Source organism: Pholis gunnellus, assembly GCF_910591455.1.
Source record: "Pholis gunnellus genome assembly, chromosome: 11".
NCBI classification, from domain to species: Eukaryota; Metazoa; Chordata; class Actinopteri; order Perciformes; family Pholidae; genus Pholis; species Pholis gunnellus.
The window spans coordinates 20,527,559-20,547,557 of record NC_136538.1 but is presented as its reverse complement, the minus strand read 5'-3'; the positions used below and the strand labels follow the sequence as shown (position 1 = coordinate 20,547,557).

Here is a 19,999-nt window from a genome sequence, read left to right as displayed (position 1 = left end):
CAAGTGAGCGAAGTCTGCAAACACACATTTTATCCTATTTCCAACATTTTGTCTCATTTTCCTTTCATTTTAGCAATAAAACAATGTGCAAACACTCCATTAGTCAGAGTTTTCGTGTGGTGTTGCTGCTCACCAGGCTGAGAATAGGTGCGAGCGTTCGCCTCCTGTAGTAGTCGCAGCAGCAGAGTTTGAGATTGAGCAGAAGAACGTAGTACGACACCAAGTAGAGACCGTCTGCGTTCATCAGAGACTGACAGGTCAGGGTGTCCCCCGCCTCGAAACCTGGAGAGTGGATCCCACCTGGAGGGAGACGGAGGGATTTTTAAATTTTTCAAAACTCCTTTACATTTATGTCACAATTGTATCATAAACAATAACAAAAAACAAGTCCACACTAATGCGGGCTGCAACAACTAACTCTGGTGGGACGGTTTGCAGGGATTTGGTTCCTAATATGGCTTCTTCTTGAACATTTGTACATTCCTTGGACAGTTTGAGACATTTCTTCCAAAAAAACATCACTTCTAAAAATGTTTAGATATATTGTAGACATTTCTTTTATATTTTGTGTGTATTTTTTGAGAGAGAGCGAGAGCGAGAGCGAGAGAGAGAAGACAGTGACATGTTATCTGTCAGCTGAAGGCAAGAGTTTTAATCAGAAACTCACTCTGGGGATTTGCAGCCTCGACCAAATGCATTAAGTCACTTAAACGTTTAGTTTAAATTCATTCATAATTTTGCTCTGCTGGTGCAAAAAAACTCCCAGCAGGCTCCCTGCTTTTACAGATGGATTGTGGGTCGTGCCTAAAAGGCACACAACTTTTTATAATAGAGGTGCTACACTCAAACTACGTTTAAAATTGAAATTTCTTCAAATTAGTTTGTGATTGACACTTATTTTAGTTTCACCTGGTTAAAGATTGCCCGCACTATATATTGCTGACTATCCCAGTATTTAAAGATGTATTCTACAACCACTCTTGTTCAAACAGTGAGTGTCTCATTCTGGGACTCAACCAACAGCAGAGACCTCCCCGTGGCCAGAGCTGAATAATAAAGGAGGAGACTGCCGCACGGATTGCTCCACCTTCGGCAAATATCCCGTGTTTGTTTAGCTTACACACACAAACACACTCACACACGTACAATCACAGAGTTTATCCACCTCCCAGGTTAAAAACACGACAACAAACCAAGTCACACCAACACATTTTAAAACCAACTCTAACCCTCTCCCTCCTTTCTGATTCTGATTCTCTCACCAGCCTGCAGTCCGGAGCAGAAGGAGGAGGAGAAGTTCTGCAGCGACAGGTCCACCTCCGTGGTGGTGGCCAATCCCAGCAGCCGAGGCAGCAGCGCAGCAAGGGACTGGACGAACAGCCTGGCGCTCTGCTGGTCGGCCTCCTGGTTGCGGAGCAGTTTGAGGGACAGGGCGGCGGTGCGCAGGGAGCGGTGGCCCGGGCAGTCGCGAGGCGTCTGCTGCTCCTCGTCCGCCAGCGAGACGTTGTCGGAGCCGATGTCCGACACGTCGGAGCGGCCCGAGTCCTTCTCTGCAGCCATGGAGTACTGGTCACACGAGTCGAACTCTGTCCGCGACAAGTCCTGCTCCTCGATACTGGTGAACCAACAGGTGGATCAATTATATCACTTTTATATATTGTTGATGGCCATCTTAAGGCATACTGTAAAAATGTTTGATTGATTTCAGGCAGTCAGTGGTTTGAGTTGGTCTTGAGAGAGACAATCTGTCACAATGAACAACTTTGATTCATTAATTCATCTATTTAAAGTAATATATCATTCTGTGGCTAAGCAGGTGTAACAAAAGCACAGAACATCAGAGGCTTCTCAAATGCAGTAATAATTGTATGTTCACTTCAGTCTTTGCACTTTACACACAGACACACACGTACCTGAAGTTGCTCTCGCTGTATCGTGACCCTCCTCCGTGGTGCGTTCTGGTCCTGGACTCCACAGACAGGAAGTTGGTGATGTCGGGGTAGACGAGGCCGTGACTTCGCTGCACCACATCTGGAGGAACCACAGCTCCTCTTTCTCCCCCACCAACGTCTCCACCACCACCTCCTGCTCTTTCTTTTTCTCCTCGTCCCTCGACCTCCACTGCGCGTCCTCCCTCCTCCCATTTGCTCCGCTGGTTCGCCTCGACGCTCGGCTCAATCTTGCTTCCCTCCTGGTTGCCGCAGGATGAGGCCGAGGGGAGGCGTGCGTCCTCCCCACACTCCTCAGGAGTAGTGCCCGGACCCCCGCCAAGCTCCCCCGCCTCCATATCCACAGTGGTTTGGCCTGTTTCTGTGGTGATGCTGATGCTGATGTCAGGGCTGCGCTCGGTGGTGGCCACGTTGGCGGTAGAAGAGCTGGGGTCCCATGGAGGCTGCTCAGAGGACAGGATGTGTCTCTGCCACCTGAAATCGGCCTCGTTGATCTCCATGGACTCGCGTGTCGACTCTATCCCTTCTTTCAGATCCTCCAGTCGTCTGAGGAGAAGCCGAGCCTGAGAAACAGCTGCTACGTTACGGTTTTTGCACTTAAAACCACAGATTCTTAAGACGATTTCTGCAAAATCAGCTTCATCTATTTACTCTGAGTGTAGTGCAGAATCACTGGAGTACTCTTTTTAATGTTTGTGGCGTCCTGTCACAGTAGCGTACCTGCTCAGATTGAATGCCGCGGCCGTGCGACAGTTCGTCCAGCGCCCCGAGGAGAGCGCAGGCACAGGAGACCGACGAGTAACACGCCTCGATGCCTCCCTTCATACAGGCCTCGGTCATCCCGTCCATCACTCTGAAGAAGGAAGCAGAAACATATAAAGCACAAATGAAAAACATCAAGCTCAGGACAACTGTAACATAGTGAACAAAATGCATTATTTTAGCATTTCTGTGCAAAGTAACACTGTGTAGCTTTAAGAGCAACGTTTAACTTTCCAACAACCCAAATAAACAACAAGGAGAGAGGAGTTACTAACAGTTTAAGCAGGTCCAGGTGGGACTTCCTCTTTGAGAAGGAGCGCTTCCTGGTTTCAGGCTCAGCCACACACGGACCGGCGAGGTCGTACAGCCTCTGGGGACTGCCAAGGATCTAACACACACACACACACAGAAATAGATTGCAACGTAATACTTACTTCTACTTATACTAGTGAAAGGAACTAAATGGCTGCCTGAAGGTGGAAAATCAATCTGAAAGTTATAATGGCACAAAGGTGAGCAGTAATGTCTCCTCCTCCCACCTCCTTCATGATGCGGATGGCCTCGGTGCGGTGCTGAGGAGGCGGGTACAGCAGGATCCTGTGGTACAGCGACTGCAGCACCGGCTTCATCGACTCCACGCAGCTCACCAGACGCACAAGCTCTGCGGCGATGTAGCACACGGTCCGCACTACCGGCGCAATCCTGGCAGGGGCGCTGGAGGAACAGCCGGACCCTCTGCCTTGATCGGATACCCCTCCACCAAAGGAGTCCACCTCCTGGCTGATTCCTGGAGGTGAAAACAAGAAGGAACATGAAGACGAACCACTAAAAGCATATCGATAAAAAGCCTTCTCCTCATATTTACAAGCCGAGAGACGTCTATAGGCCTGAACCAGAATAACCTAAAATCAACATCCGTAATGTCTAATAAAAAGGTTTCCTGCTAAAGGAAAGGGGACCCCATCAAGCTGTCTGCTGGCAGGAGATAATAAATAATTATATATGGTTTTAATTTCCAAGCTCTCCAAGGTAAAAACGACCACTTCCTGTTTATTTTGTTTGGACACAGACCGTTTAATTATTTAATCTCTAATTAAGCAAATGAGCTTGTTCCAAAGCAGTTACAACAATGTTGACATCAGGCTTTGTAACTGCTTGTCTTTACAACCTTTGACTCGGCTCTAAGAGGATAACAGGCCAGCCAATCAGCACAGACACTATATAATATGGGATGTGTGGAAACAGTGTCTTTAGTTGAAGCACAAGTTTCTGCAACAGACAAATGAAACTGTGACACTTAGCAGTTAGCTTTGTGAATATCAAACAAACTTTTAGAGCTGTGGAAAGGTTTCTCTATCGATATGTCTGGGCTACGGACTCTTCACTTTCATTCTAACCGACTCAAACTAGCCTTCGTATTTTTGTACATGCAACAATTGTGAGGACCACCCACAGTGGTTGGATCCAGTTACCTAGACTGTGTCTATCTGACAGACGGTCTGACGCGCTCGAGTAGCCGTGGTGGGAAGCGATTGTTTTGTCGTTGACAGGATTTCCCATGATCGCCACGAGGGACGGACACAGCTGCTTCCTGGGTGAAGGAATATTATAGATTTTTAGGATAATGAATACAATAGAGTGCAGTGACCTAAAATAAGGTGAGTTGAGGAATTTAAAGAAAAAAAAGAAGAAAAAAAATATATATATATATATCAAAAAATATCAACTGGAAAAAAGGCTTCCAAAAAATATCACATAAAGCATCTCCTAAACATTTAAATGAGATCACTGACACAATTCCACAAACACGGGATAATAGAAGAGTTACATGTCTTACCATACAAGGTCAGTGAACCCTCTGGACAGGTGCATTGTGGGAGGGCAGCTGCTGAGCATGGAGAGGAGGCACTCCAGGTAGAGGAGCTGTAGGAGCTGGTTCTCACTTTAGGATGGAAAGACAGTCAGTGATTCAGAGGAACATATTACACATTAGACGTTGTTATTTTTTAAAGAGGCTGACATCAGCATCTCGCCCTGAAACTAACCAGCACTATGAGTGATATGTGATATATTATTGTTCCAGCACAGCAGCTAATCAACACTAGTCTGTTGACACACCTTTTCAGCTAAAGCTTTTGTTTCTTTGAATATTTAGCTGGCACATAGAAAATCAATTACCACCTAAATAGTACAGCAAGAGAAAGAATAGTACGCCAAGTAATAGTAAAACTGCAGAGTTACCTGTCCACTGACTCCAGCTTTTCACAGAAAACGGTCAGAACCGTCACCACATCTTCACACAGAGCCTGGCTGGTGGGAGAAATGTCTGCAAACACACACATACAACAACAAGTGAATTCATGACACCTACTTAATTGAATATGTACATGAAAAAAAAACTCATTATATTCGCCTGTCTCTCACTTTCCTCCTCGTTTCTTTGTAGTAAATAAAATGAATCAACTGTGATGCCGTTTGTCTCTGTGTTTGCGTGTGTGTGGCTGTATAGTATCACAGAGAACCCCTGCCAGTCTCACTGTGGAGGAGTTTCTTACTACCTGCAGACTGGGGATAACAGTAGCTTTATAACAGCTATAAAACAGTTTGTTCTGAAGAAGACGATAAGTCCCACTAGCTGCTCCATGAAGCTTTAATACTCACTTCACATGAGGAAACAGTTTGTCCTGAGGGTGCCATGTTGGAACTTTGTTGGCCTCAGCTTTACACAAGCTTCCTGAGAGAGTGTCCGTTAAGTAACATCGTGGAGTAATGTCTACCTGAGAAGAGTGAAGTCACTCTCGCTCTATGTGTGTGTTTGAATCCGAGCTTCTCTGTGCTTTGTTTACATAGCCGGGCCAGCTGTAGATGTTAGTGCATGTCATTGGGTGTGAGCGTGCCCCACTGGCGAGCTCACAGCCGCCGCTGTGCACCGCGCTCATTTGGCAGTAACAGCTGGTAACGGTGTCAAGATCGACAGAGAGGTGATGGCAGCTCTGGAGCTGGTGATGAGAGCTGCAGAGGTGAAGGATAGAGCTGATAATGATGTAGCCTACCTCTTCTATGCAGTGGCGGTGCAGTCACCTCGTCTCCATCTGCACCCTGTGGAGGAGCACACGACAGGGGGCGTATTTACTGGGAGTGGGTCTTTTGGGGCTTGAGTGTCAACACAGATGTAGTGTGAAAGAGTGTTGTCAAGCGAAGTGTTATCGTCTGCAGGCTTGGTGGGTAGTTTGAGTCCCGTACTTGTCTATTCACAGTTTACATGTGTTTTTGATTGACTTACATGTGTCTGTGTGTAATGGGCATGTACATGTGTGTCTGTGAACATAGAGGTATTCTAAAGAAATATATTTTAAATACATTGCTGAAATATGTTTCTTCTTGCAACATTATTGATACACTGACAAAAGCAATAAATCCCATAATTTGAGGAGCTTGTAGAGAAAATTGTAGATTCAATTTCTGTTGATTGGCTCTCCAACTTCTCAACTTTTCTTTTCTGAACTTTTTCTGTTTTCTATGCAGACAAAACTAAACAGTTTGTTTTTTTTAACACTGCAAAGTCCCAGGCTTCTTAAACTTGTCACTGTGTTTCTCTTGGAACATTTGATATGGTGTAATATTAATGATAGCATTTTTATAGCATTATATTCAGTTTTCAATGTCTATATGTGTGTCTATTGTATTGTGTGTGTTTTGTATGAGTGTGTGACCTCTTGTCTGTGTCTCAGCTGCAGCGTCAGGTCTCCCAGTATCTGGCTCAGCGTGGCTCGGACCGCCGTGTTGATGCTGCGCTGGTGACAGCTGGACACGTAGGTCTGGATACACACCTAAACACACACACACACACACACACAATCATATATCAGTGTGTGATCTTTCTAATGTCTGAGTCACAAAAGCAGACCTGGTACTGACGCACAAGTCCCCAGGAAAGCAGACATTACCAGACTAATGAAAGGGAGGGGGGGGGTATTGTCAGGGTTTCAAACATCTTCCAGCCAGATTAGAAGGTCACCGAGTAAACACTCTGGAAGGTAAGATGGCAGTTAGTGAGCAGCTGAGCAACACAACGCTTCCTGTGATACGACACAAGCTTTTCAGAGGAGGCTTTTATCAGAAGTGCCTTTCAGTATCACGAGAGGATCGTATGTTTTAAACACACAAGGCCCCAAGAGTGTCAGTGCCTCACTCTTTACATTCAGGCAGTAAATACACAAACACACATACACACATACAAAAGGCAAGGCACATTTTTGTATGAAGCACATTTCATAGCCAGAGGCAACCCAAAGTTCACAAGAAACGCATGAAAGAAACAAAAGCTCACGGGATAAAAACAATGAAACAAAATAGATACATGAGATTTAAAAAGAAAATTCATTAAAAGCAATGGTAAACAGGTGGGTCATTAGCTTGGAATTCAAAGTTCTCATCATTTTCTCAAGTCTTAGCTCTTACACAGGTAAACCGGAGAAGGGCTTTAGGGAAGAGATAGAGAGCATGTCAGCAATGAAATGTGATTTATTTCACTAATTACAAAAAGGTCTGTTATATGGTCTGAGCATGGAGGACCTGAGAGTTTACCGTCTCCCAGCCTCATGTAGAGCTCCAAGCAAAGACCATATCTGATCATTATATTCAGATGTTAAGTCTTGGCAGCCTCTGGGATGTTTTCCACCTCCACCACCACCTGGGCCTAATCAATGGAGGATCAATATATCCTGCATCATTAAGCCTTCCAGACCCAGCATGTGTGTGAGGTGATTAAGAGAGTATAGGACCTTCTGCTGCCTCCCAAAATTAAAACTTCCTCTAACTCCGGCAGTTTTACTTCTTGCAAGCAATCAAAGTTACTTTTTTTTGTAACTGCAGTTTAATATGAATAAGATCCAAGCAAAGGACAACACATTGATTTACAACATTTTCAAAAGATAAAAATAGGTATTTTACAGCGACACCTGTGCATGTATTCCTGAGGTTAGTCTGACACAATGATTTATTTATCAGGGTTAGATGTAAACATGTAAACTTAGAAACAGACAAAAAGATAACAGCAGCTGATCGAGCAAATTAAACACCTGCAGCTGTATCACTCGTTGCCTGCAAGTGGCACAAGTGATAAAATGACGGCAGCTATTCCTTTCTTTGCCTGCAGGTGGCGATAACACCATGTCATGCCTTTCCTGTCCTCTAGGTGGTGCAGACTGCCAGCTGTAGACAATGACACAACTGCTAATGCTGACAGAAAATCAGCTGCTTGCTAAAACATGAATGACTGAGCTTGTGATTAACAAACCAGTTTCATGACATGCCACAATTGTAGGTGACATGAATGATCTGCAAATTACTTTTCATGCAGGGCTGTAAATGAAAGGGTTTTAAAAGTTAGTGTTGCGCCCCGTCATGTACTGTAATTGACATCATGGTATTAAAGATAAAGTATTAATCTCTTGCTCCCGGTGGTTGAAACTGGATAAATCCCCCAGCGCTGCCAATTCCCGCATTAAGAACCTGTGCTGAGCCTCACTGTTTGTATGGGATGGTACTGGTAATAGAGTGGTGCTGACAACCTCTCAAGCCTCTCTGAGTTATGACCCACACAAACAGAAACACACACACACCAGATGGCCGACCCTGGCAGCACAGAGCTAACACAATATGTTGACCAGGTTTTTATGACCTGTTAATGGACGTCAGTACAGGAGCTGCTGCTGATTGAAGTGATGTTACAGGAAAACACACTACAGATAACACTCATTTAGGCTTAATTCTGGAGATAACAGCGGCGGCTGGTTGTCAGGTCATTCGATTTCTGCTCAGGTGGAGCACCTGCAGGAGCCGGGGGCCCTTTATGGTTTCATTTGTTGACTGTTACAATGTGCTTTTTGAAGAATTATGCATACCCTTATCAAAAGACTATCTTCTGAGTGTCACATGGTCTTTAAAGGTGGCTGTGGAAAGTGTGTAGCTTGCCCCTTTGCATAGGCAGCTGTAATCAGCTTGAATTATAATGTGATCCAGTTTATTACAATGTTGCAATCAGATTTTTAAGTTATACGCCATCATAAATGTGATAGCTAATCCATAAAAAGGTCACCGGTGAACCCCGGCTGAGTTTGTGCAACTAAAACAACTTTCTTCAACCAGGTTAGTCCAGTATTTCACAGGCCTGTTATATGTGTCAAATACCTCCCTTCATCTCAAACCACTCTTGTGTTCTTGTTTTAATATTTCTAAAAAAGTAGCACATCTTTGTGTGTGTGTGTGTGTGTGTGTGTGTGTGTGTGCAGGACCACTCATCTCAACTGTCTGAATAATGGATGAGATTACAGCATGAGACAAGGCCTTCGGGTGTGTAGGGACGGAGCATAGCTTCACCTTTAAAAATAGATCAAGCTCGTGTACCGCTTGCTTTTCAAACAGGTCACCGTCTTTAAAAAAAAGCAATGCTGTCCATCATTAGTACGGTCTGGGAATAGTCCAATCAATACTGTGACCATGAAAGAATCTATACCTCAATTTTGCTTTGTTGTTCAGAACTCCACAGAGAAGAAACAGTGAACAAAAGTGAATGGAACTGCATTCATAGAGCACTTTTCTAGTCTCAGCTGAAACTCAAAGCCTCTTGCGACCACAACTTTTTTCCCCTTTCAGAACTCATTAAGCTTTTCAAAAACAGCTTGAGGGTTCACTAGTAAACATCTGTGAAACCATTTTCTTCATTTAGTCCTAGTTAAGTCCGTCTAGTCCATTTAATTATTCATGTCTAACACCAGGTACATAAAGTAAATCATTTTTTGGGACACAAACAATCCCTTTTATGATGTAAACCAACAGAAACCTAAATGGATAAACCCTCTGCTATTACTTAGATGCATTTTAAAATACAGCTGTGTCCAACATTCCCAACAGCAGCTGAACAAGTAAACTCAAATATTCATTTCTGCATATCGCTGATTAGTTTTGCAAAAGCAAACAGAAAGTCGCTTTTTTGTTGCTACGTGTATAATCTCACATATCTGATGAGGTTCACGCTGTCCTACCTCAGCAATCCGGAGGATGGAGTCTCCATTGATGTCAAAGTTTGGTGAGTAGGTGATACACAGCAGGACCTGCACACAGGAGACAGAAACACTATTACATACTTTATAAAAGAATGTTTCTATCATTCTTTAATATTATGGGGTGGATAGATTTAACAGCTCAGGAGAAAAAGGACTTGAACTGATGTGAACTAATCACAATCATAAGCGCTGTGACAAAGTTAGTCCATTTAAGTTGAACACAAAAGATAGAAAATATGCAAAGCAACACGAGTCGATAACAGAGCTGTGAGGAGACCAAACGACAGGAAACCATCAAAGTAAATACTGTCGTGCAAAATGCAAATGTTTTTCATGCAGAGTGATTCAGCTGCCAAGCATATATTTATGTCTCCTGCAGATTGAGTGGGCACAGTGCAATATGGTGCAGAGCTATAAAGATAAACACATCAGTTCACACTCAATGTATAGAATATATATTCAGGACATCAGGATTCGGTGCATCCGCACATCGCCAGGTTTTACCTTCATCACTTCCACCTGCAGGTCTTCATGGAGGGATGGGGTGACTCTGATGGCCTCCAACATCTGGCTGAGCAGCTGCTTCTCCAGGACCTCCACCTCCACGCTGACCCCCCCCACAAACCTGTCCTCACACAGGAGCTTCTGATTGGACGACGGCAGAGGGAAGAGAGTTTTAATGAAGCAGCTGCCTCCCTCGTGATGTCCAAATAAATTCATATTTTAAACTTTCATTTCTGTAGTGGAAAAAGTTCCAGAAAAAACTCGTAGGTTTGTTTGCATGGTCATACTAGACTAAGTAACGCTGCAGCGTGTATTGAGTTGAACAAAGACACATTTTATTGCTTTTCAATAAAAAAGGTAAAATGGAAGATTGTGACATTTCTTCTTTAAATTTAAGTTGATGTTGTTGAAGACCATAGATTCAATCCAGAACCAGATAAATACAATGAAGGACATGGATCAAAATAAAAAGGATGAATAATCTTTCTGCTTCGCTGTATGTTGAGGTACCTGCATCCCAGTAAGCGCCGCCTGTCCCAGTTTGGTGTTTTTGGACTCCAGAGCCATCTGTAGAGGCAGCAGACAGCGCTCTCTGAAGCACACAAGCAGAAACACCAACAGGTTACAACAACTCTGTCACCATTATGGCTTTCAGTTGTTTGGCAATAGTTTTAGTTGTCTGAATACTTCTAAGACAGTGTTACAGTGATGGTGGCTTGAAGTTTTAAAGACTGGGATCCTTTTCATTCTGGCTATCATCCATAATCAAACTGAAGGTAAACAGATGACAGTGACTTATATTTGTAACAATACAACCAGGTGACATTCATCACAGGTAATATAAAGCAAAGTGAAAATATGTATAATTTGAGATCATGGTCCAACTGTAGCTTTTAATGAACCAGAATCACATTTATGACGAGTCAGCCTCTTTTTCATAGTGTTAAAGTGTCTGCTTCAAATCTGACTTAAATGGAGGAGAAAGCTACTGTGTCTTGTACATATGGTACACTTCATGTTATCTTAAACACATAAAAACAGAATTCAGTATCAGTTTATTGAGTTTATTAGACAGAGTCAGACTTCGTGAGGATATTTCTGTCTCGATTCCACACGGACACAGACTGTTGGAATAAACTGAGAACTCGTGATAACTTGCTACCAGCTAATTAATACACTTCCGACAACTTCAGGCATTTTCAAATGAATGCATTGACTTCAAATAAATGACGAACAAAAAATCAATGTGTTGCCTTTAATGCTGCTTAAAAACGTAATGTTATGTTGTGCTCCTTATATATCTTTCTTGTGGATTCTTTGTAATTTTCTTTTAAACGTAGACGGTCATTGATGGTATGAGGAAGCTACAGATTCAGTACAAACCAGCCTTTGTTTAGAAAGTACTAGAATATTATTTGTCAAATTGCCTATAAATAACTAAAATAAATCTGAATATTTTCACTCATTTAAAAATAAAATGTCTAAGTAACCATATTCGTTTCGTTTCAACCAGTGTAACAGAGTCAGTTACATAACAATGCAACTGTGTTTGATTCTTTATCTCTCTTCATTCCTTCTATCTTTCTTTGTCTCTGCTTCTCCCTCCCTCTCTCTCTCTCCCTCTCTCTCCCTCTCTCTTTCCCTCTCTCTCTCTCTCTCCCTCATTATTTGTAGTTGGTTGAGTCACGGTGCTCTGCCGCTGATAGCAGCCCACACTGGGCTTCATCTCTGAGTTCTCAGGCGGCTCCGAGCTGTCACAACTACGGCGGTTCAAATGGGCTGCAAGGAGCCACAGTCCCCAACAGTCTTAATGGGATCAGACGCTTTCTTTATGAGCACGTAGAAAGCCACAAAGAAACGCACAAGTAGAGCATCCAGCCTCAAAATACACAAAGAAGTCTGAATGAAGAAAAAAATATTAATCTGGATGAGAACTTTCAAAGTCAAGCCCAATTATTTTTGGATGATTTACACAATAGAAGGAACACAAAAACATTCCTTGTCAAAGTAGTTATGTATTTTCAGACTCAAAACTTCAGTATTCTGTCAATAAAGGACGTCTCATGGCCACTATCCTTCAGAGAGAGCCGTTGTTTCATCCTGCTTCCTGTCAGTCAGTGTGTAACAGTAAGTGTCCTCTTTGTTCGAGCGGCTGAGCTTTGAAATCTCTTTTGTAGAGACAGAGGAGCTCACTGCACGAGGACCATCGCACTGCCTTACAAATACATTATCATCAATATTTAATCCAATAATCCCTAATAAAACAACAGAGGTTATTGAATGAATAATTCACAGTGCGTCGAGTTGCATCCAGAATTTATGACACCTTCATTATAACGGCTCTCCGTTCACTTTATACATTCAAAAACAAACATTTTACCTAAAAGATGTGGAAGAAGAGAGTGAGCTTCAATGCTGCATATACAAGATTTGTTCCATGAAAAGTTGTAAGAAATATTCCAGCTGTTTGCATTTGTAAATGCCCAGTTTGATTTAATGACCCACTTATATTTTCATCAGTGGGTCTTCTGCTGAAATTTTTGATTTCCTGCCGTACAGACACCTTCACATGGTCTCTGAACACCAACTGCACAACAGAGACTGTACGTTCTGTGGCGTCTAAAGTAGTTTGGCACACAAACTTTTATCGATGCACCATTGAGAGTGTTCTGATGAAACAGTATTGCTGTGTGGCTTTAAAACCCGACCGCTCAGGACTGCAGACGGCTACAAAAGGACTTTAAAGAAAGCAGGAAAAGTCGTGCTTTTAGTGTGTTACACATCTCTGGATTAAATCAACTGATCGATTAGTCGACTAAGAGTTTCTTTGTCCTACACAACATTTATACCGTTCGCTGCAAAAAGAAAAGCCCAAAGCATCATTAAGGACACAAGCTCTGTCCTCACTCCTTGCATCTAAAAAAAAAACAAGTTACCAGAACATCAAATCACACAATAGCAGCTTCTTTTCTCAAGCAGTCGGGTCGCTGAACAGTTGCCAGAGTTGAGAGAGTGCCACAGAGCACAAGCATTTCATAGTGTTGTAATACACACGACAATAAACGTGAACATGATTAGTATTAAAGTGGGAGAACTGAACAACATGTAATCTAATCTGAAAATAAATCCAGCCAGCTTGTAAAATTCTGTTTATTGTGCACTCTCACACAGAGATTCAGATTTAGATGTGATGACGTCTGGAGACTTTGCACCTCAGTTTGTTGAAGGTGTGAGTGAAAACTGGATTTTTAATAAATCCATCCAACAGAAATAGGTGAAAAATCAGATGATAAAAATACAACTGGCAGTGCAGCCACCGTAGTTTTACTGTTAATTGTGTTTTCGATTTATTTGAGGAACTCTGGCACATGATCAACAGCTTCTGTTCTCTTCTTCTCTGTTAGTATTATTCTTTTGTGAGGCGCGCTCATCCGCAAGGAGACCCTGTTTATAATGTTACACGGCTGATAAACGTCTTCTTGATGCAGGAAACACATTTAGGTGTGTGGGAAGAAACAATCCCATCTGTTTGAGCCCATTCACTGCCTATATACTATTTTCTCCGGCAATTATACTGCAGTGGAGTTTGACCTGTGTTTAAACACAGTGATGTGTGACACTGATGCATAGACAAACTGCTTAAATTCAATTTGCATTCATCCCAAGAATGATTTGATCATTCAAATCATACACGGTGTGTAACATAGAGGAAGGCTAGCCACGCAGCTCAGAGAGGAACATTTTGAATTTCAATATTTGGTTATCCCTGTATATCTGCAATAAACACACACTGTACAGCGTGTGTAGCTGAAAGGAAAAGCTAACTTCAAGCATTTCATGGTCTGATGAACCTCCTGACAGCTAATGATCCCACAGCTCATAATAGTTCTTGTTGAGTTTAATGTTTTCGACTTCATGCCTCCGAAGCGTTGAGTTGAAGTGAAACTGACTGTTAACTGCAACTTACCGGAGCTGTGAAGGGGAAACCTTGGCGGAGCCATTCTGAGACTCCAGCGTTTCTGTAAACAGAGAAAAGAGAACATTGTGATTAATAATTACCTCACAGATATGCTGGATTACATTTTATTAAACCAATAAATTCCCAGCTGTTACGTATTGTTTGTTGAGCTCAGGAGAAGCTTTACCCAAAGCTAAATCTGGTTCCCCACACTAAAGCTAATGTCAACAGTATTTTATATTAGCTAGCTGGTTAGCATAAAACATTAGCTCAGACTGGGTATGAAATCAAAGCTGGTTTTCAAATTTAAATATATGTAACAATTCGGCAGAAAGGTGTTCACAGAGATGAAAGGAAAAAACGTATTGTTTATTTTCTTATCTCAACATTTTCAGAGTGACATATTCCTTCATTGTCATGAACACTTTATTTTGACTCAATCCAACAAACACCTTCCTGCTGACAGAAATACCCACTAAAGCAGCAAATGTGGATTAATTCGCCACTAAAAATAGTCCCCAACTAATGCACTATTTCCTCCACTCAGAGTGATGTTTGATAAAAACTACAGTGCCCGGCTGTTTTGAGGAAATCATTGAAACTTTATTTTGTAGAAATGCCTGAAATAAGACAAATGCAGAGTAACTCAACAACGACATGCTGTAAAAAAAGATAAATATGAAACAGCTTTGTTAAGAATAATGCTGTGCTTCATTCAAAATTCATCTCATCACGTCTCGTGTTACAATTATCTCTAACTGTATCTAAGGAACCTTGAGAAGTGTCACCTTGGCTTCACACAAGGGATATACTGCTGCCATTTCCCTTGTATAAACTTGAAATATGAGACTTGCTGACATCTCTAAAACACAGCGTAAATCTCCTGTTACTCTGCACAGGCTGTCATGTTGCCTACTTCAAGGTTTAGTGGACACTAGCCTTACCCTTAGACTGTACAAGTATACTACATTATCATGCACGTGTCCTGTATCTGTGTGTGTCTAAGGTGGCGTTTACTTTGGATGTTTGGCGTCCGTCGCTGCCGTTAAGGGCGCGTCATTTCAAACCAGTCTGTAAAACACGACGAAGTCCATTCACGTCAGTAAGAGGGACGACATAACTGAAACATGACGCGTGGGATAGTGTCTGTTTTGTCACAATGGAGATTTTACTTCATACACACACGTTGCTTTCGTACATCCATGTTTCCAAAGTCTGCAGACCACTTCATGCTCTATTAGGTTTAAACACACCTTTGCAGTGTGTGTCTGTGTGCATTAACTTTGTGTGCGTGTGTAAGATTAAATGAGTTTGCCTTCATCAGCACAATCTGAGTTTCACCTGCCACCAAAAGGTCAGGTTGGCCTTTTAATACTAATAACATCCCCGCTGACGTCAGTGGAAAGCTCTTTTTCCTCCTGCTTCAATGGTGTTTTACTGTCATGTGTTGTGAATGCTGTTTTAGAGGCTTTGTCTGCTTTGCTGAGGAGAGAACTTCTGGGGAAAGCACTGACCTGTGCAGACAGACACTAATGAGACCAGCAAAGAGTCTTCAAATAAAAGTCTGCACAGCTCTATTTTCTTGAAAAGGATTTTGATGCTTTCTGTGTTTGCGAGATACTCAAAGTCACGGTACTTGTGTGAATCATTTAAAACCCTTTTACGGTAAGAGATGACGAGTGAGTCAGCAAAAACGTCAACATTGATGATGATTTATTAAGACCCACAGCCTCGTCTTCTTTGAAAGCACAACCGATGTGAATACTATTGAGTGAGCTTCTATATCCATGATGTCATCATATGACATCATATTATCACAGCCGCTGAACATAAAGCATAAAGCTCCGAGCAATGTAGTTAGAAATCTGTGGTAGGCTACTCTGTAGTGTTTTGTAGGTTTATTGTGTATTTAAATAATCTGGGCAGTTTAAAGTTTGTACTGAAAAGTCTGCCAGAATGGTGCATTTAGGTGCATACGGGATAATTGAACCTTCTTTATTGGAAGTTACTGTGACGTTGCACAGATCAGATGATATTTTATGAATTGTCTGAATGAGTTTGAAATGACGGTTTATTTGGCACTGCTTGTTGATCCCAAAGAGCCAGCAGCTAAAAAACAACAGCAGGTGCAGCTTTTTTTATTCCCGTTTTGGATGATGGAACGTCCCCCCTCCCCACATAGACAGTCTTTTGGGTTGACCACCTTTAATTAACTTATATGAAGCATTGATTTCCCTTAAGATCTCGTGGTTTCTTTGATATATTTCTATACCACGCTTTAAGATATAGGCCTGGATTAGTGTAGCGGCTCCATGTTACCTAAAACCCCGCAGATTTCCCCCCGCCTCTGCCACCTGCCTAGAGCCGGAGAACCGGAGGAGGAGGACGGCCGCTGCTGTGCACTCACCGCGGGCGTAGACGCAGGCATCCCGGATACCTCTGTGCTTGTGGCCGGACGCGTCTTTCTGCAGTTTTCGCAGGATTTCCTCCATGCTGGCTCCGAGGAAACAAGCAGGCGTTTAAATCTCGGAACAGAGAGACTCCGGGGGACCGGGTCGGTCTGTGTTCCGTGGGAGGTATTATTTTTTTAAGGATACAGTGACAGTGACAGCATCCCTGACCCCCCCTGATGAAGGCGATGATTCATTCACCAACGACCAGCCAATGATGTCAGGCCAACCGCCAATCCTCTGGATGTGGAAGAAGGAAGCTTCCCTTTTTATTGTTGTTGTTGTTGCATAAATCCACCTCGAACAGCCAAGATAACCTGACAGCTGAAAAACAATCAACATAAATTGTCACCCATCCAGCGGAGTGGATAAACACAACGAATAAACGCCACTCTCCCCATCTTCGCCAGTCGTTTCATTCCTCGGCTACTACCGTGTTTTGGAATCCGTTCCAGTGGATTCTAGTTAGCTTCCCGGTGTCCAGATCCGGTTTCTTTTTATCCCTCAAAATCAAGGAACACGCCACAGCGCTACCCAGAGTTCTCCGCTCTGAAAAAGGAGGATTTCAACTCAAATCAGGCAACACAGTATTTACACCGTACAGCCTGAAACTGTGGCAAGGATCAATGGAGGCACTGGAATGGGACTTCCTGCGTCGGCAAGGCGACAGGTGGAGGAAGCTTAGATGGAGCTGCCTTCAGGCGAATCTGCCTTTTCACATCATTACGTAAAGTAAAATGTTATGGTTTTCTTATTTGTTTCCTATTTTAAAGTAAAATGAATATCTCTGCTGTCTGGCACACAATCTGGAAGCTAACTGTATGCTAAGATGCTAACACGCCCGTTAAACTCCTGTTAACGTTAATTTACTAACATGAAGTTAGCAGTAGGCCTAACCAGAGACGCGTAAAGAGAGAGTCACGTCAACGGAAGTGCTAATTAGTAGTCAATACACGAATCAATTTACAATAATCATATAGAGCAACGACATACGTTTATTTGGTTCCTATTTTAAAATAAAATGAATATCTCTGCTGTCTGGCACAAAATCTGGAAGCTAACTGTATGCAAAGATGCTAACACGCTCGTTAAACTCCTGTTAACGTTAACTTACTAACATGAAGTTAGCAGTAAGCCTAACCAGAGCCGTGTAAAGAGAGAGTCACGTCAACGGAAATGCTAATTATTAGTCAATAAATTAATCGATTTACAATATGCATATAGAGCAACGACATACGTATTTAGAAACATGAATTTCGTGTTTTTTAAAAGTAAAGTTTGCTAATATTTGACCATTTGTAAAAGCTAAAGTTTAGTTTAGTTTAGTTTAGTTTAGTTTTAGTTTAGTTTATTTTGCACAATTTAAAATACACAAACATAACAGCAATAAATAATATCAAACTGCAGGAAGAGACAAAAACCCAATTGGGCTTATTTAAAGCCTCCACCTATATAATGTTAAAATATCACAAAATTAATATACATTAAGTTTACAAGCCATAGACCTATTTTGGTGTTTTTGACGAAGAGTTTGAACCATTTATAAAACTATTAAATGCTGTACCAAAAAAAGGCCATGAAAACAGTAACGGCATGCATTGCCTGTGATATATGTATGTATTGACACAATTAGAATGTGTGCCTTAATGTCCCCTTTTTGTGTATGTTTCTCTGTTTTTCTATTTTTATGTTTTTTTTATTTCTGTCTGTATATTCAGATATATTGGCCATATGTGAAAGAGTGACATTGAAAAGTTGGTTAACTGCGTCAGAACCTGATGCGTTAGTACTGATGATTTCAACAGACACCTGCCAGAAACCAAAATCTACGACCTGATTGTAAATGACCAAACACACACACACACACACACACACACACACACTCATTTCCAACACTCCTGTATCTGCTGGATCATGGTCTGCAGAACATCTCTGTCAGGACAAAGTCAGTCATGTTGTTCATTTTAAGTAACTTTCCACAACAGAAAGACATTTATATTCCCACAGAAAGAAGTGTGTGTCACCATGTGTCCACCTGATGGCAGTGTTGGATAAAAGAGTTTCTACTATTTGTGATCGCTTTACCTAAAATCCCAGAGCCAGCAATTATGACCATGTTCCCCATGATTTAACCTACAAAAGATAAATACATAACAGGGTTAGGGTTAGTTAAAGCAAAGCTTCTGTGTTTCTTATGATTTAATGATCCAAAAACAAGCAATTCAAACGAAACAACAAAGAAATGATGGCTATCGCTGCCTCTTATTAAAATACCACAGAGCCACCCAGTTGCATGCTGGTCCTATACCTGCATACGCAACCACAGGTTTTTATGCTTGAGATGTAAAAGTACATGAAGAGTATGACTTACAGTGAAGATCTGAGCGATAGGGAGACTGTAAACGTCGCATCAATACATGATGAAACAAACAGAAATGTCTGATTTCCATCTGGTTTTCCATCATTTGAACTTGGAGCTCTTGTAAGGAACTCATCTTGTTGTATCCTCCTTCTCTTCTGCAGTGGTTTAATGGCACCAACCGGAGAATTAGCTTCACCTGCTGTTGATGTGTATGATACTAATCTTAACACAACAGGAGTGGATGGAAACAAGAGCTCACACATGATTTATTTTGATGATTTTCTGGAATTTCTCGGTTATAATGTGAGCTTCATTCGGATGGAAACTCAAAGGGGTAAATAACCAATCAATTTTAATGAATTTCACTTTGGTTTTCTTATTTGCATTATTTTCAACTTTTGCAACCATGGTTGTAAACAGGATGGATCAATTTATTTATAATATGACATGCTCTTTACATGGGCTATTACATATGTTATATTCTATTTTTTTAAATCTATTCTAGATGTATGATTATTGACTTCTGCAGCACTAACTTTCTCTCTTACTTACTACTTCTACTCTTACTGTATGGATTTATGGACCCTTTATCTGCAGTGGTCATCAGATCAGAAGACGAGTCCCAGTTGTTTTTTCACTCCATATTTGTGTATATTTTGTAAAAAGTATGTTCAATTAGCTATTAGCAGCTCCTCTCTACAATGTACCCAGACAACAATCACTGGATTATTTTTATACTGAAACTTTCAACATCAAACAAGTTCTGCAGATATAAGGAGTGATCTCTTTTCTTTGATCTCTGAGCAGATGTATGGATGTTCATTCATTCCAGAGTCGAAGGGCATAGCATCAGAAAAAGGCTTTGTTGCAGCAAAACAGCACAGGCCAAGCGTTCAGCCCATTTTGAGTAAATGATGTGAAGACACAATGAAGGTCGTACTGTCAGC

At 41.8% G+C, this 19,999-nt stretch overlaps 1 protein-coding gene across 1 annotated transcript in view; it reads right to left on the bottom strand.

The window, feature by feature from the left end:
* Positions 1-16,732, bottom strand: part of arfgef3 (ARFGEF family member 3) — a gene marked incomplete at its 5' end in the record, with an annotated part of 37,273 nt that extends 20,541 nt beyond the window's left edge. Inside the window, 16 exons of the mRNA XM_079168502.1 lie at positions 134-300; positions 1,263-1,615; positions 1,914-2,512; positions 2,670-2,802; positions 2,987-3,099; positions 3,251-3,498; positions 4,184-4,302; positions 4,549-4,653; positions 4,953-5,037; positions 5,765-5,810; positions 6,425-6,541; positions 9,758-9,826; positions 10,283-10,423; positions 10,793-10,874; positions 14,250-14,301; positions 16,648-16,732. Coding sequence (XP_079024628.1) covers positions 134-300; positions 1,263-1,615; positions 1,914-2,512; positions 2,670-2,802; positions 2,987-3,099; positions 3,251-3,498; positions 4,184-4,302; positions 4,549-4,653; positions 4,953-5,037; positions 5,765-5,810; positions 6,425-6,541; positions 9,758-9,826; positions 10,283-10,423; positions 10,793-10,874; positions 14,250-14,301; positions 16,648-16,732 — 2,514 coding nt within the window. The remainder of the gene's footprint in view (positions 1-133; positions 301-1,262; positions 1,616-1,913; positions 2,513-2,669; positions 2,803-2,986; positions 3,100-3,250; positions 3,499-4,183; positions 4,303-4,548; positions 4,654-4,952; positions 5,038-5,764; positions 5,811-6,424; positions 6,542-9,757; positions 9,827-10,282; positions 10,424-10,792; positions 10,875-14,249; positions 14,302-16,647) is intronic.
* Between the last annotated feature and the right edge of the window lie 3,267 nt (positions 16,733-19,999).